The sequence below is a fragment of the Oncorhynchus gorbuscha genome, linkage group LG09 (assembly GCF_021184085.1).
Source record: "Oncorhynchus gorbuscha isolate QuinsamMale2020 ecotype Even-year linkage group LG09, OgorEven_v1.0, whole genome shotgun sequence".
Taxonomy (NCBI): Eukaryota; Metazoa; Chordata; class Actinopteri; order Salmoniformes; family Salmonidae; genus Oncorhynchus; species Oncorhynchus gorbuscha.
The window spans coordinates 94,139,716-94,155,305 of NC_060181.1; the positions used below are offsets into that span (position 1 = coordinate 94,139,716).

At 48.0% G+C, this 15,590-nt stretch overlaps 1 protein-coding gene across 4 annotated transcripts in view; it reads left to right on the plus strand.

Annotated features, from left to right (window-relative positions):
• The first annotated feature begins 1 nt into the window (after position 1).
• Positions 2–15,590, plus strand: part of LOC124044282 (FHF complex subunit HOOK interacting protein 1B-like) — an 81,764-nt gene continuing 66,175 nt past the window's right edge. For all 4 annotated transcript variants that reach the window (XR_006840465.1, XR_006840466.1, XR_006840464.1 and 1 more), the window contains exon 1: positions 2–293. Coding sequence is in view for 1 of the 4 variants with exons in the window: in XM_046363926.1 (XP_046219882.1) it covers positions 165–293 (129 nt within the window). In the remaining 3 variants the exon portion in view is untranslated. The remainder of the gene's footprint in view (positions 294–15,590) is intronic.

Here is a 15,590-nt window from a genome sequence, read left to right on the forward strand (position 1 = left end):
CTCCTCTCCTCCTCTTTCCCTCACCTTCCCTCCTCCCCTCCTCTTCCCTACTCTCAATCTCTTCCTTCTCTCTTACCTTGTTGTCCATGTGCCAGCACCTCTCTCCTGCTCCTGTCTGAATCCTGAACATTGGCCTCTGACCCTTGATCCCTCTGGAGGTCAGGATGAGCTGGCTGAGCCGGCTGACCCCCCGGGGTCCGGGGGGCAGGTCCAGTAGGAACGTAGCCTCTTCCAGTCCCTGTACTGCTGACCCAGAGACCTGCCTCATGGTGTTCGAGAACCACTGGAGACAGGTGAGACTCACTCACTCACTCACTCACTCACTCACTCACTCACTCACTCACTCACTCACTCACTCACTCACTCACTCACGGTTGATCTCGGAACAAGGGAGTACTCTGTTGTTTTTGGTAATATTGGAAAGTCTGAAAAAGTTATTAGCTAGCTACCTTTTTCATTTGGATCGCGTGACACAGTTGGCATGTGTTGCTGGGACCGCTGCTATCTGTCCAGGAATCCTGCCGACCAAGGGTCTGATGAGCTGCTTGGCGTAGCAGCTAGCCTAGCTGCCACTATTAGCTGCCTATCAAGCTAGCAGGGTTTCCTTGAGGGCTTGAATAGAGCCCGCGACGCAGTTAGACCTTGTGGCTGGGACGGCGGCTTGTCCCGTGCTTGTAACTGTCTAGATCACTGCTGTTTGTTGCGTTTTCTAGCTTCCCTGCGACTGAAACTCTGAGGAGTAACCAGTTCATTGTAACCGCGTAGCCTACGTTGCCACCATGACAAAGACCACAATCGCTTCAAGTGTTGTGTTCAATTACTGGTGAAGTCAACTAATTAAAGAATGGACGACCTGACCATAGAGGTCCAGATTACAGTTCTCCCAGGATCAGCTCAATGAGTTTAATACTCATGTCATGCAATAAAATGCTAATTAATTACTTAAAAAATCACACAACGTGATTTTCTGGATTTTTGTTTTAGATACAGTGTGAAACCAGTTCATTGTACGGTTCGTATCGCCGTAACGGTCTCTCACAGTTGAAGTGTACCTATGATAAAAAATGACAGACCTCTCTACATGCTTTGTAAGTCGGAAAACCTGCACAATTGTCAGTGTATCAAATACTTGTTCTCCCCACTGTATATACTAGGCGGTGTCAGAGGAAGGCCCAGAAAATTGTCAGACTGAAGATACCCAAGTCATAGACTGTTCTCTCTGCCTGATCAACTCTATGCGAAGGAGATGTGTTGCTCTGCATGAGGCAAATGGTGGTAACACCAGATACTGACTGTTTTTTCTGATCCATGCTCCTACTTTTCTTATTTTTTTAAAGGTATTGTAGCTGTGACCAATACATCACATCTGTATTCCCAGTTATGTGCAATCCATAGATTAGGGCCTAATGAATTTATTTCAATTGACTGATTTCCTGCTGAGCTGTATCTCAGCCAAATCTTAGAAATGGGTGTTGTGATCATTATGCTAAATGGCATATATATATATATATAATGTAAATTTAAATCTACCAAAAAGGACCTGTTTCAAATGATCACTTTTACACTCAACATAACCACTTCATATGCGCACTCACTCCAGCACTCACTCCAGCACTCACTCCAGCACTCACTCCAGCACTCACTCCAGCACTCACTCCAGAATGTACTTTTCTTTCTATTTTATTAGGCTAAGTTCAATTATATTCTTCTATAAAATCATAGCATGGTACTTATAAAGCTAAATGAACAAGGCTACAACCTACGGAATGGAGGATAGACAGATGTTCTGTTCTCCTGAAATACATTTTCTTCAAATAATGTTTTATTCAAATAATGGATTTATATTACATTGCTTTATTAGAGTTCTTTAAAAAAATATATATATATATTTCTTTCTAAATGCTAAAGTTCCAAAACCACGTTGGCTTGTCGGCTATGCATGAAGGCCTTGAGATGCTAAATGTGTTTGTTAATTAACGGTCAATTACCGTGAGACTGGCAGTCATTTTTGCACGACAATAAACAGCTGACAGCATTTCTAACAGTTAAATTACACAATTTTATGACCACCAAAATCCTAATCGTGAGTATCGTGAGGTCCCTGACAATTCCCAGCCCCAATACATACACTGTTGAGCTCTGCAGGCAGTATTGAAAAGCTCTTCCATCACAATGCTGCTGCAGCCTGTACATGACTCAATACTGCTGCAGCCTGTACATGACGGTGTGAAACCAATTCTGCTGCAGCCTGTACATGACTCAATACTGCTGCAGCCTGTACATGACTCAATACTGCTGCAGCTGACTCTCCCCCTCTAGCTCGTTCTCTCTCTCTCTCCCCTCTAGCTCGTGTGAAACCAGTTCATTCTCTCTCTCTCCCCCTCTAGCTCGTTCTCATATGTTCTCTCTCCCCCTCTAGAAACCAGTTCTCTCCTTCTCTCTCTCTCATTGTAACCTCGTAACGGTTCGTATCGCCATATGTTACGGTGTGAAACCAGTTCATTGTAACCTCGTAACATATGGTTGAAACCAGTTCATCGCCATATGTTACGGTGTGAAACCAGTTCATTGTAACGGTTCGCCATATGTTACATATGTTGGCAGTGTGAAACCAGTTCATTGCCATATGTTACGGTGTGAAACCAGTTCATTGTAACGGTTCGTATCGCCATATGTTACGGTGTGAAACCAGTTCATTGTAACGGTTCGTATCGCCATATGTTACGGTGTGAAACCAGTTCATTGTAACGGTTAACGGTTATCGCCATATGTTACGGTGTGAAACCAGTTCATTGTAACGGTTCGTATCGCCATATGTTACGGTGTGAAACCAGTTCATTGTAACCTCGGTGTGAAACCAGTTCATTGTAACGGTTCGCCATATGTTACGGTGTGAAACCAGTTCATTGTTGTAACAGTTCGTATCGCCATATGTTACGGTGTGAAACCAGTTCATTGTAACGGTTCGTAAACGCGATATGTTACGGTGTGAAACCAGTTCATTGACACGCATCCCAAAATAATGTACGCGATTGCAACACCCAATGCTTTTAACAGAAATAGTAACTTTTAACAAGATTTAATCAAACGAAAATGATGTCTAGCTGTTTAGTTACACGGGGACATTATCACACAACATCAACTGGTTCAGGAAATGGTTTTCTGAAAGACAGTCAAGTGATAAAGAGCTGGTGTGATACTGCTCGCGATTTAACAACGGCCAAGGTGAGGGAATTAATGCTCATCTGGAAGGACAGAACATTTGGGGTAGGTTGCACCAACATGGATTAGCTCCTTAAACTGGATTAAATCAATGTTTGTCTTTTCATCTTGTTGCACCAAATTGTAAACCTAGTTTTCAATGAATACTAGTTAAATTCCTTCCTCTAAATCTAAATTTAGTTTTCACTTTAAACCTAGATACATTTGAATATAAACCTAGATTAGAGGTTCTTGAGGTGGTTGAACTGATTTTAAAAGGGCAGCTTATCTACCGTGGAGAGACCAAAACGACAAGAGTTCCTCAGAGAATAATTAGAGACAGGTTGAATCCCGTTGAACTTTATGATAATGATGAGTTTTCAAGGAGATACCGCTACTTGTAATGTAACTGGAAAGAAAGGTTGCGCCAACCATTAAGCATGGGAGTGATATGAACGAGGCTGGACACGCACTACTTCAGCACCTAAGGTTCTACGCAACCAGATTTTTCCAGATGCGGATGTGGATCTTTTTGGACTTGTTATTGCAGTGGAGGTACTGGAGATCTTTGGCAGAGGACAAGGAGACGACCTACCCGAGGAGACTGTGGAGGGCCTGCCCGAGGGGACTGTAGGGGAGGGCCTGCCCGAGGGGACTGTAGGGGAGGGCCTGCCCGAGGGGACTGTAGAGGAGGGCCTGCCCGAGGGGACTGTAGGAGAGGGCCTGCCCGAGGGGACTGTAGAAGAGGGCCTGCCCGAGGGGACTGTAGGGGAGGGCCTGCCCGAGGGGACTGTAGGGGAGGGCCTGCCCGAGGGGACTGTAGGGGAGGGCCTGCCCGAGGGGACTGTAGGGGAGGGCCTGCCCGAGGGGACTGTAGGGGAGGGCCTGCCCGAGGGGACTGTAGGGGAGGGCCTGCCCGAGGAGACTGTGGAGGAGGGCCTGCCCGAGGAGACTGTGGAGGGCCTGCCCAAGGGGACTGTAGGGGAGGGCCTGCCCGAGGGGACTGTAGGGGAGGGCCTGCCCGAGGGGACTGTAGAGGAGGGGACTGTAGAGGAGGGCCTGCCCGAGGGGACTGTAGAGGAGGGCCTGCCCGAGGGGACTGTAGAGGAGGGCCTGCCCGAGGGGACTGTAGAAGACGGCCTGCCCGAGGGGACTGTAGAAGAGGGCCTGCCCGAGGGGACTGTAGGGGAGGGCCCTGCCCGAGGGGACTGTAGAGGAGGGCCCTGCCCGAGGGGACTGTAGAGGAGGGCCCTGCCCGAGGGGACTGTAGGGGAGGGCCCTGCCCGAGGGGACTGTAGGGGAGGGCCCTGCCCGAGGGGACTGTAGGGGAGGGCCCTGCCCGAGGGGACTGTAGGGGAGGGCCCTGCCCGAGGGGACTGTAGGGGAGGGCCCTGCCCGAGGAGTCTGTAGGGGAGGGCCCTGCCCGAGGGGACTGTAGGGGAGGGCCCGCCCGATTGCTTGGGAATGGATTGTTTTAATAAATATTTTAATAAATAATTGTTTAAATAATTAAAAAGATCAGTGTTCTTTACACAGTGGGCATTTGTTTCTCAGAAGGAGTTTCTGTTTGTGAATTCACAGTAGCTCTTTTTGTAAATTCAGGACCTCCAATCTGCGGTAGATTTTTCTCTCTCTCTCTCTCTCTCTCTCTCTCTCTCTCTCTCTCTCTCTCTCTCTCTCTCTCTCCAGCTCCAAAACATCAATATGAGTTTAGTTCATGTCAGTTCTGGGGCGTTTGCTTGGCCTATCTGGTGTTTTTTGTTGTTGGCGCAAGATCCAGGCACTGCTGTTTCTCCACAGCACAGGGTGTCAGCTCAACTAAAGGAAAGAAAATGAAGAAAAATACCTCAGTTTTAGTAGGCTATTTTACGTGCCCAATTTGTACCACAGTTGAATTGTGGTCTATGATACGAGCAGCCTTGGTACGAATGATGCTGTTACGTAACGTGCCTGATAACGGTAACATTGTCGTGAAGTAGTATTAACGTTAGTTTTAACGTGCGCTATATTATGGCATTATTCATTCAATGACTCCATACAGCCAAAACAGCAGTATTTATTGGTGCCCTCGGGGCAGGGTAGTTTTAGGCAGGGTAGCCTAGTGGTTAGAGCGTTGGACTAGTAACCGGAAGGTTGCAAGTTCAAACCGCCGAGCTGACAAGGTACAAATCTGTCGTTCTGCCCCTGAACAGTTCCTAGGCTTTCATTGAAAATAAGAATTTGTTCTTTAACTGACTTGCCTAGTTAAATAAAGGTAAAATAAATTAATAAAAAAATAAAGACTAAAAATATGCTACAGTCAGTCAATTTCCACATCTAACTAGCTGGAATGAAGCCAGTGTGTTAATACTAGATATGTAAATGTCTCATTCTTTACTGTTTTAACAAGTGTGTGTGTGTGTGTGTGTGTGTGTGTGTGTGTGTGTGTGTGTGTGTGTGTGTGTGTGTGTGTGTGTGTGTGTGTGTGTGTGTGTGTGTGTGTGTGTGTGTGTGTGTGTGTGTGTGTGTGTGTGGCAATGGAATTAAACATCCAACCATTGCCTTCGAATCGTGTTGTTGGTCCAGCAAACACTCAGAGGGTTGTGGGGTCCTGTCCAGAAACGACACCTAGCCCCTTATTATTCCTAGTTAGAGGTTGTTTCTGGACAGGACAAGGGTACTATGGTAGCTCAGTCAGTCTGGACAGGACATGGGTATTATGGTAGCTCAGTCAGTCTGGACAGGACATGGGTATTATGGTAGCTCAGTCAGTCTGGACAGGACAAGGGTATTATGGGTATTATGGTAGCTCAGTCAGTCTGGACAGGACATGGGTATTATGGTAGCTCAGTCAGTCTGGACAGGACAAGGGTATTATGGGTATTATGGTAGCTCAGTCAGTCTGGACAGGACAAGGGTATTATGGGTACTATGGTAGCTCAGTCAGTCTGGACAGGACAAGGGTATTATGGGTACTATGGTAGCTCAGTCAGTCTGGACAGGACATGGGTACTATGGTAGCTCAGTCAGTCTGGACAGGACAAGGGTACTATGGTAGCTCAGTCAGTCTGGATAGGACATGGGTATTATGGGTATTATGGTAGCTCAGTCAGTCTGGGCAGGACAAGGGTATTATGGTAGCTCAGTCAGTCTGGACAGGACAAGGGTATTATGGGTACTATGGTAGCTCAGTCAGTCTGGACAGGACATGGGTATTATGGGTACTATGGTAGCTCAGTCAGTCTGGACAGGACAAGGGTATTATGGGTACTATGGTAGCTCAGTCAGTCTGGGCAGGACATGGGTATTATGGTAGCTCAGTCAGTCTGGACAGGACAAGGGTATTATGGGTACTATGGTAGCTCAGTCAGTCTGGACAGGACAAGGGTACTATGGTAGCTCAGTCAGTCTGGACAGGACAAGGGTATTATGGGTACTATGGTAGCTCAGTCAGTCTGGACAGGACAAGGGTACTATGGTAGCTCAGTCAGTCTGGACAGGACAAGGGTACTATGGGTATTATGGTAGCTCAGTCAGTCTGGACAGGACATGGGTACTATGGGTATTATGGTAGCTCAGTCAGTCTGGACAGGACATGGGTATTATGGTAGCTCAGTCAGTCTGGACAGGACAAGGGCTATTATGGGTATTATGGTAGCTCAGTCAGTCTGGACAGGACATTATGGGTATTATGGTAGCTCAGTCAGTCTGGACAGGACACTAGTAGCTCAGTAGTCTTATGGGTATTATGGTAGCTCAGTCAGTCTGGACAGGACATGGGTACTATGGTAGCTCAGTCAGTCTGGACAGGACAAGGGTATTATGGGTATTATGGTAGTCTCAGTCAGTCTGGACAGGACAAGGGTATTATGGGTACTATGGTAGCTCAGTCAGTCTGGACAGGACAAGGGTACTATGGTAGCTCAGTCAGTCTGGTACTATGGTAGCTCAGTCAGTCTGGACAGGACATGGGTATTATGGTAGCTCAGTCAGTCTGGACAGGACAAGGGTACTATGGTAGCTCAGTCAGTCTGGACAGGACATGGGTATTATGGGTATTATGGTAGCTCAGTCAGTCTGGACAGGACAAGGGTATTATGGTAGCTCAGTCAGTCTGGACAGGACAAGGGTATTATGGGTACTATGGTAGCTCAGTCAGTCTGGACAGGACATGGGTATTATGGGTACTATGGTAGCTCAGTCAGTCTGGACAGGACAAGGGTATTATGGGTACTATGGTAGCTCAGTCAGTCTGGACAGGACAACATTATGGGTACTATGGTAGCTCAGTCAGTCTGGACAGGACAAGGGTATTATGGGTACTATGGTGGACAGGACTCTATGGTAGCTCAGTCAGTCTGGACAGGACAAGGGTATTATGGGTACTACTATGGACAGGACAAGGGTAGCTCAGTCAGTCAGTCTGGACAGGACAAGGGTACTATGGTAGCTCAGTCAGTCTGGACAGGACAAGGGTATTATGGGTACTATGGTAGCTCAGTCAGTCTGGACAGGACTCAGTCAGTCTGGACAGGACAAGGGTACTATGGTAGCTCAGTCAGTCTGGACAGGACAAGGGTATTATGGGTACTATGGTAGCTCAGTCAGTCTGGACAGGACAAGGGTATTATGGGTACTATGGTAGCTCAGTCAGTCTGGACAGGACATGGGTACTATGGTAGCTCAGTCAGTCTGGACAGGACAAGGGTATTATGGGTACTATGGTAGCTCAGTCAGTCTGGACAGGACATGGGTACTATGGTAGCTCAGTCAGTCTGGACAGGACAAGGGTATTATGGGTACTATGGTAGCTCAGTCAGTCTGGACAGGACAAGGGTATTATGGGTACTATGGTAGCTCAGTCAGTCTGGACAGGACAAGGGTATTATGGGTACTATGGTAGCTCAGTCAGTCTGGACAGGAGGACAAGGGTACTATGGTAGCTCAGTCAGTCTGGACAGGACAAGGGTATTATGGGTACTATGGTAGCTCAGTCAGTCTGGACAGGACAAGGGTACTATGGTAGCTCAGTCAGTCTGGACAGGACAAGGGTATTATGGGTACTATGGTAGCTCAGTCAGTCTGGACAGGACAAGGGTATTATGGGTACTATGGTAGCTCAGTCAGTCTGGACAGGACAAGGGTACTATGGTAGCTCAGTCAGTCTGGACAGGACAAGGGTACTATGGTAGCTCAGTCAGTCTGGACAGGACAAGGGTATTATGGGTACTATGGTAGCTCAGGTCTGGACAGGACTATGGTAGCTCAGTCAGTCTGGACAGGACAAGGGTATTATGGGTACTATGGTAGCTCAGTCAGTCTGGACAGGACAAGGGTATTATGGGTGGTAGCTCAGTCAGTCTCAGGACAGTCTGGACAGGACAAGGGTATTAGTCTGGGTACTATGGTAGCTCAGTCAGTCTGGACAGGACAAGGGTATTATGGGTACTATGGTAGCTCAGTCAGTCTGGACAGGACAAGGGTACTAGGACATAGGGTCAGTCTATTATGGTAGCTCAGTCAGTCTGGACAGGACAAGGGTATTATGGATACTATGGTAGCTCAGTCAGTCTGGACAGGACATTAGGGTAGCTTATGGACAGGGTATTATGGGTACTATGGTAGCTCAGTCAGTCTGGACAGGACAAGGGTATTATGGGTACTATGGTAGCTCAGTCAGTCTGGACAGGACATGGGTACTATGGTAGCTCAGTCAGTCTGGACAGGACAAGGGTACTATGGTAGCTCAGTCAGTCTGGATAGGACATGGGTATTATGGTAGCTCAGTCAGTCTGGGCAGGACAAGGGTATTATGGTAGCTCAGTCAGTCTGGACAGGACAAGGGTATTATGGGTACTATGGTAGCTCAGTCAGTCTGGACAGGACATGGGTATTATGGGTACTATGGTAGCTCAGTCAGTCTGGACAGGACAAGGGTCATTACATGGGTATTATGGTACTATGGTAGCTCAGTCAGTCTGGGCAGGACAAGGGTATTATGGTAGCTCAGTCAGTCTGGACAGGACAAGGGTATTATGGGTACTATGGTAGCTCAGTCAGTCTGGACAGGACAAGGGTACTATGGTAGCTCAGTCAGTCTGGACAGGACAAGGGTATTATGGGTACTATGGTAGCTCAGTGGACAGGACAGTCTGGACAGGACAAGGGTACTATGGTAGCTCAGTCAGTCTGGACAGGACAAGGGTATTATGGGTACTATGGTAGCTCAGTCAGTCTGGACAGGACATTAGGGTACTATGGTAGCTCAGTCAGTCTGGACAGGACAAGGGTATTATGGGTACTATGGTAGCTCAGTCAGTCTGGACAGGACAAGGGATTATGGGTACTATGGTAGCTCAGTCAGTCTGGACAGGACAAGGGGGTACTATGGTAGCTCAGTCAGTCTGGACAGGACAAGGGGGTACTATGGTAGCTCAGTCAGTCTGGACAGGACAAGGGTATTAGTCTGGACAGGGGTACTATGGTAGCTCAGTCAGTCTGGACAGGACAAGGGTATTATGGGTACTATGGTAGCTCAGTCAGTCTGGACAGGACAAGGGTACTATGGTAGCTCAGTCAGTCTGGACAGGACAAGGGACTATGGTAGCTCAGTCAGTCTGGACAGGACAAGGGTATTATGGGTACTATGGTAGCTCAGTCAGTCTGGACAGGACAAGGGGTACTATGGTAGCTCAGTCAGTCTGGACAGGACAAGGGTATTATGGGTACTATGGTAGCTCAGTCAGTCTGGACAGGACAAGGGTATTATGGGTACTATGGTAGCTCAGTCAGTCTGGACAGGACAAGGGTATTAGGGTACTATGGTAGCTCAGTCAGTCTGGACAGGACAAGGGTATTATGGGTACTATGGTAGCTCAGTCAGTCTGGACAGGGATGGGTACTATGGTAGCTCAGTCAGTCTGGACAGGACAAGGGTATTATGGGTACTATGGTAGCTCAGTCAGTCTGGACAGGACATGGGTACTATGGTAGCTCAGTCTGGACAGGACAAGGGACATGGGTACTATGGTAGCTCAGTCAGTCTGGACAGGACAAGGGTATTATGGGTACTATGGTAGCTCAGTCAGTCTGGACAGGACAAGGGTATTATGGGTACTATGGTAGCTCAGTCAGTCTGGACAGGACAAGGGTATTATGGGTACTATGGTAGCTCAGTCAGTCTGGACAGGACAAGGGTATTATGGGTACTATGGTAGCTCAGTCAGTCTGGACAGGACAAGGGTATTATGGGTACTATGGTAGCTCAGTCAGTCTGGACAGGACAAGGGTATTATGGGTACTATGGTAGCTCAGTCAGTCTGGACAGGACAAGGGTATTATGGGTACTATGGTAGCTCAGTCAGTCTGGACAGGACAAGGGTACTATGGTAGCTCAGTCAGTCTGGACAGGACAAGGGTATTATGGGTACTATGGTAGCTCAGTCAGTCTGGACAGGACAAGGGTATGGTAGCTCAGTCAGTCTGGACAGGACAAGGGTATTATGGGTACTATGGTAGCTCAGTCAGTCTGGGACAGGACAGGACAAGTATTATGGGTCAGTCTGGACAGGACAAGGGTACTATGGTAGCTCAGTCAGTCTGGACAGGACAAGGGTATTATGGGTACTATGGTAGCTCAGTCAGTCTGGACAGGACAAGGGTATTATGGTAGCTCAGTCAGTCTGGACTGGACAGGACAAGGGTATTATGGGTACTATGGTAGCTCAGTCAGTCTGGACAGGACAAGGGTACTATGGTAGCTCAGTCAGTCTGGACAGGACAAGGGATTATGGGTACTATGGTAGCTCAGTCAGTCTGGACAATTATGGGTACTATGGTAGCTCAGTCAGTCTGGACAGGACAAGGGTATTATGGGTACTATGGTAGCTCAGTCAGTCTGGACAGGACAAGGGTATTATGGGTACTATGGTAGCTCAGTCAGTCTGGACAGGACAAGGGTATTATGGGTACTATGGTAGCTCAGTCAGTCTGGACAGGACAAGGGTATTATGGGTACTATGGTAGCTCAGTCAGTCTGGACAGGACAAGGGTATTATGGGTACTATGGTAGCTCAGTCAGTCTGGACAGGACAAGGGTATTATGGGTACTATGGTAGCTCAGTCAGTCTGGACAGGACAAGGGTATTATGGGTACTATGGTAGCTCAGTCAGTCTGGACAGGACAAGGGTACTATGGTAGCTCAGTCAGTCTGGACAGGACAAGGGTATTATGGGTACTATGGTAGCTCAGTCAGTCTGGACAGGACAAGGGTATTATGGGTACTATGGTAGCTCAGTCAGTCTGGACAGGACAAGGGTATTATGGGTACTATGGTAGCTCAGTCAGTCTGGACAGGACAAGGGTATTAGTACTATGGTAGCTCAGTCAGTCTGGACAGGACAAGGGTACTATGGTAGCTCAGTCAGTCTGGACAGGACAAGGGTATTATGGGTACTATGGTAGCTCAGTCAGTCTGGACAGGACAAGGGTACTATGGTAGCTCAGTCAGTCTGGACAGGACAAGGGTATTATGGGTACTATGGTAGCTCAGTCAGTCTGGACAGGACAAGGGTATTATGGGTACTATGCTCAGTATGGGTACTATGGTAGCTCAGTCAGTCTGGACAGGACAAGGGTATTATGGGTACTATGGTAGCTCAGTCAGTCTGGACAGGACAAGGGTATTATGGGTACTATGGTAGCTCAGTCAGTCTGGACAGGACATGGGTACTATGGTAGCTCAGTCAGTCTGGACAGGACAAGGGTATTATGGGTACTATGGTAGCTCAGTCAGTCTGGACAGGACAAGGGTACTATGGTAGCTCAGTCAGTCTGGACAGGACAAGGGTATTATGGGTACTATGGTAGCTCAGTCAGTCTGGACAGGACAAGGGTATTATGGGTACTATGGTAGTCTGGACAGGACAAGGGTATTAGTACTATGGTAGCTCAGTCAGTCTGGACAGGACAAGGGTATTATGGGTACTATGGTAAGGGTATTATGGGTACTATGGTAGCTCAGTCAGTCTGGACAGGACAAGGGTATTATGGGTACTATAGGTAGTCTGGACAGGACAAGGGTATTATGGGTACTATGGTAGCTCAGTCAGTCTGGACAGGACAAGGGTATTATGGGTACTATGGTAGCTCAGTCAGTCTGGACAGGACAATGGGTATTATGGGTCACTATGGTAGCTCAGTCAGTCTGGACAGGACATGGGTACTATGGTAGCTCAGTCAGTCTGGACAGGACAAGGGTACTATGGTAGCTCAGTCAGTCTGGATAGGACATGGGTATTATGGGTATTATGGTAGCTCAGTCAGTCTGGGCAGGACAAGGGTATTATGGTAGCTCAGTCAGTCTGGACAGGACAAGGGTATTATGGGTACTATGGTAGCTCAGTCAGTCTGGACAGGACAAGGGTACTATGGTAGCTCAGTCAGTCTGGACAGGACAAGGGTATTATGGGTACTATGGTAGCTCAGTCAGTCTGGACAGGACAAGGGTACTATGGTAGCTCAGTCAGTCTGGACAGGACAGGACAAGGGTATTATGGGTACTATGGTAGCTCAGTCAGTCTGGACAGGACAATGGGTACTATGGTAGCTCAGTCAGTCTGGACAGGACAAGGGTATTATGGGTACTATGGTAGCTCAGTCAGTCTGGACAGGACAAGGGTATTATGGGTACTATGGTAGCTCAGTCAGTCTGGACAGGACATTAGGGTACTATGGTAGCTCAGTCAGTCTGGACAGGACAAGGGTATTATGGGTACTATGGTAGCTCAGTCAGTCTGGACAGGACAAGGGTATTATGGGTACTATGGTAGCTCAGTCAGTCTGGACAGGACAAGGGTATTATGGGTACTATGGTAGCTCAGTCAGTCTGGACAGGACAAGGGTATTATGGGTACTATGGTAGCTCAGTCAGTCTGGACAGGACAAGGGTATTATGGTAGCTATGGTAGCTGGAGTCAGTCTGGACAAGGTATTATGGGTACTATGGTAGCTCAGTCAGTCTGGACAGGACAGGTATTATGGGTACTATGGTAGCTCAGTCAGTCTGGACAGGACAAGGGTATTATGGGTACTATGGTAGCTCAGTCAGTCTGGACAAGGGATTAAGGGTACTATGGTAGCTCAGTCAGTCTGGACAGGACAGTCTGGACAGGACATTAGGGTATTATGGGTACTATGGTAGCTCAGTCAGTCTGGACAGGACAAGGGTACTATGGTAGCTCAGTCAGTCTGGACAGGACAGGACACTAGGGTATTATGGGTACTATGGTAGCTCAGTCAGTCTGGACAGGACAAGGGTATTATGGGTACTATGGTAGCTGGACAGGACAGTCAGTCTGGACAGGACATTATGGGTACTATGGTAGCTCAGTCAGTCTGGACAGGACAAGGGTACTATGGTAGCTCAGTCAGTCTGGACAGGACATTATGGGTACTATGGTAGCTCAGTCAGTCTGGACAGGACAAGGGTACTATGGTAGCTCAGTCAGTCTGGACAGGACAAGGGTATTATGGGTACTATGGTAGCTCAGTCAGTCTATGGTAGCTCAGTCAGTCTGGACAGGAAGGGTATTATGGGTACTATGGTAGCTCAGTCAGTCTGGACAGGACAAGGGTACTATGGTAGCTCAGTCAGTCTGGACAGGACAAGGGTATTATGGGTACTATGGTAGCTCAGTCAGTCTGGACAGGACAAGGGTATTATGGGTACTATGGGTAGCTCAGTCTGGTCAGTCTGGACAGGACAAGGGTATTATGGGTACTATGGTAGCTCAGTCAGTCTGGACAGGACAAGGGTACTATGGTAGCTCAGTCAGTCTGGACAGGACAAGGGTATTATGGGTACTATGGTAGCTCAGTCAGTCTTATGGGTACTATGGTAGCTCAGTCAGTCTGGACAGGACAAGGGTATTATGGGTACTATGGTAGCTCAGTCAGTCTGGACAGGACAAGGGTATTATGGGTACTATGGTAGCTCAGTCAGTCTGGACAGGACAAGGGTACTATGGGTAGCTCAGTCAGTCTGGACAGGACAAGGGTATTATGGGTACTATGGTAGCTCAGTCAGTCTGGACAGGACAAGGGTATTATGGGTACTATGGTAGCTCTCAGTCTGGACAGGACAAGGGTATTATGGTAGTCTCAGGACAGGACAAGGGTATTATGGGTACTATGGTAGCTCAGTCAGTCTGGACAGGACAGGGTACTATGGTAGCTCAGTCAGTCTGGACAGGACAAGGGTATTATGGGTACTATGGTAGCTCAGTCAGTCTGGACAGGACAAGGGTATTATGGGTACTATGGTAGCTCAGTCAGTCTGGACAGGACAAGGACATGGTAGCTCAGTCAGTCTGGACAGGACATGGGTATTGGGTACTATGGTAGCTCAGTCAGTCTCAGGACAAGGGTATTATGGTAGCTCAGTCAGTCAGGACAAGGGATTAAGGGTATTATGGGTACTATGGTAGCTCAGTCAGTCTGGACAGGACAAGGGTACTATGGTAGCTCAGTCAGTCTGGACAGGACAAGGGTATTATGGGTACTATGGTAGCTCAGTCAGTCTGGACAGGACAAGGGTATTAGTCTGGGTACTATGGTAGCTCAGTCAGTCTGGACAGGACATGGGTACTATGGTAGCTCAGTCAGTCTGGACAGGACAAGGGTATTATGGGTACTATGGTAGCTCAGTCAGTCTGGACAGGACATTATGGGTACTATGGTAGCTCAGTCAGTCTGGACAGGACATGGGTATTATGGGTACTATGGTAGCTCAGTCAGTCTGGACAGGACAAGGGTATGGGTACTATGGTAGCTCAGTCAGTCTGGACAGGACAAGGGTATTATGGGTACTAGTCAGTCAGTCTGGACAGGACAATGGTACTATGGTAGCTCAGTCAGTCTGGACAGGACAAGGGTATTATGGGTACTATGGTAGCTCAGTCAGTCTGGACAGGACAAGGGTATTATGGGTACTATGGTAGCTCAGTCAGTCTGGACAGGACAAGGGTATTATGGGTACTATGGTAGCTCAGTCAGTCTGGACAGGACAAGGGTACTATGGTAGCTCAGTCAGTCTGGACAGGACAAGGGTATTATGGGTACTATGGTAGCTCAGTCAGTCTGGACAGGACAAGGGTACTATGGTAGCTCAGTCAGTCTGGACAGGACAAGGGTACTAGGACATGGGTAGTCTATGGGTACTATGGTAGCTCAGTCAGTCTGGACAGGACAAGGGTATTATGGGTACTATGGTAGCTCAGTCAGTCTGGACAGGACAAGGGTACTATGGTAGCTCAGTCAGTCTGGACAGGACAAGGGTACTATGGTAGCTCAGTCAGTCTGGACAGGACAAGGGTATTATGGGTACTATGGTAGCTCAGTCAGTCTGGAC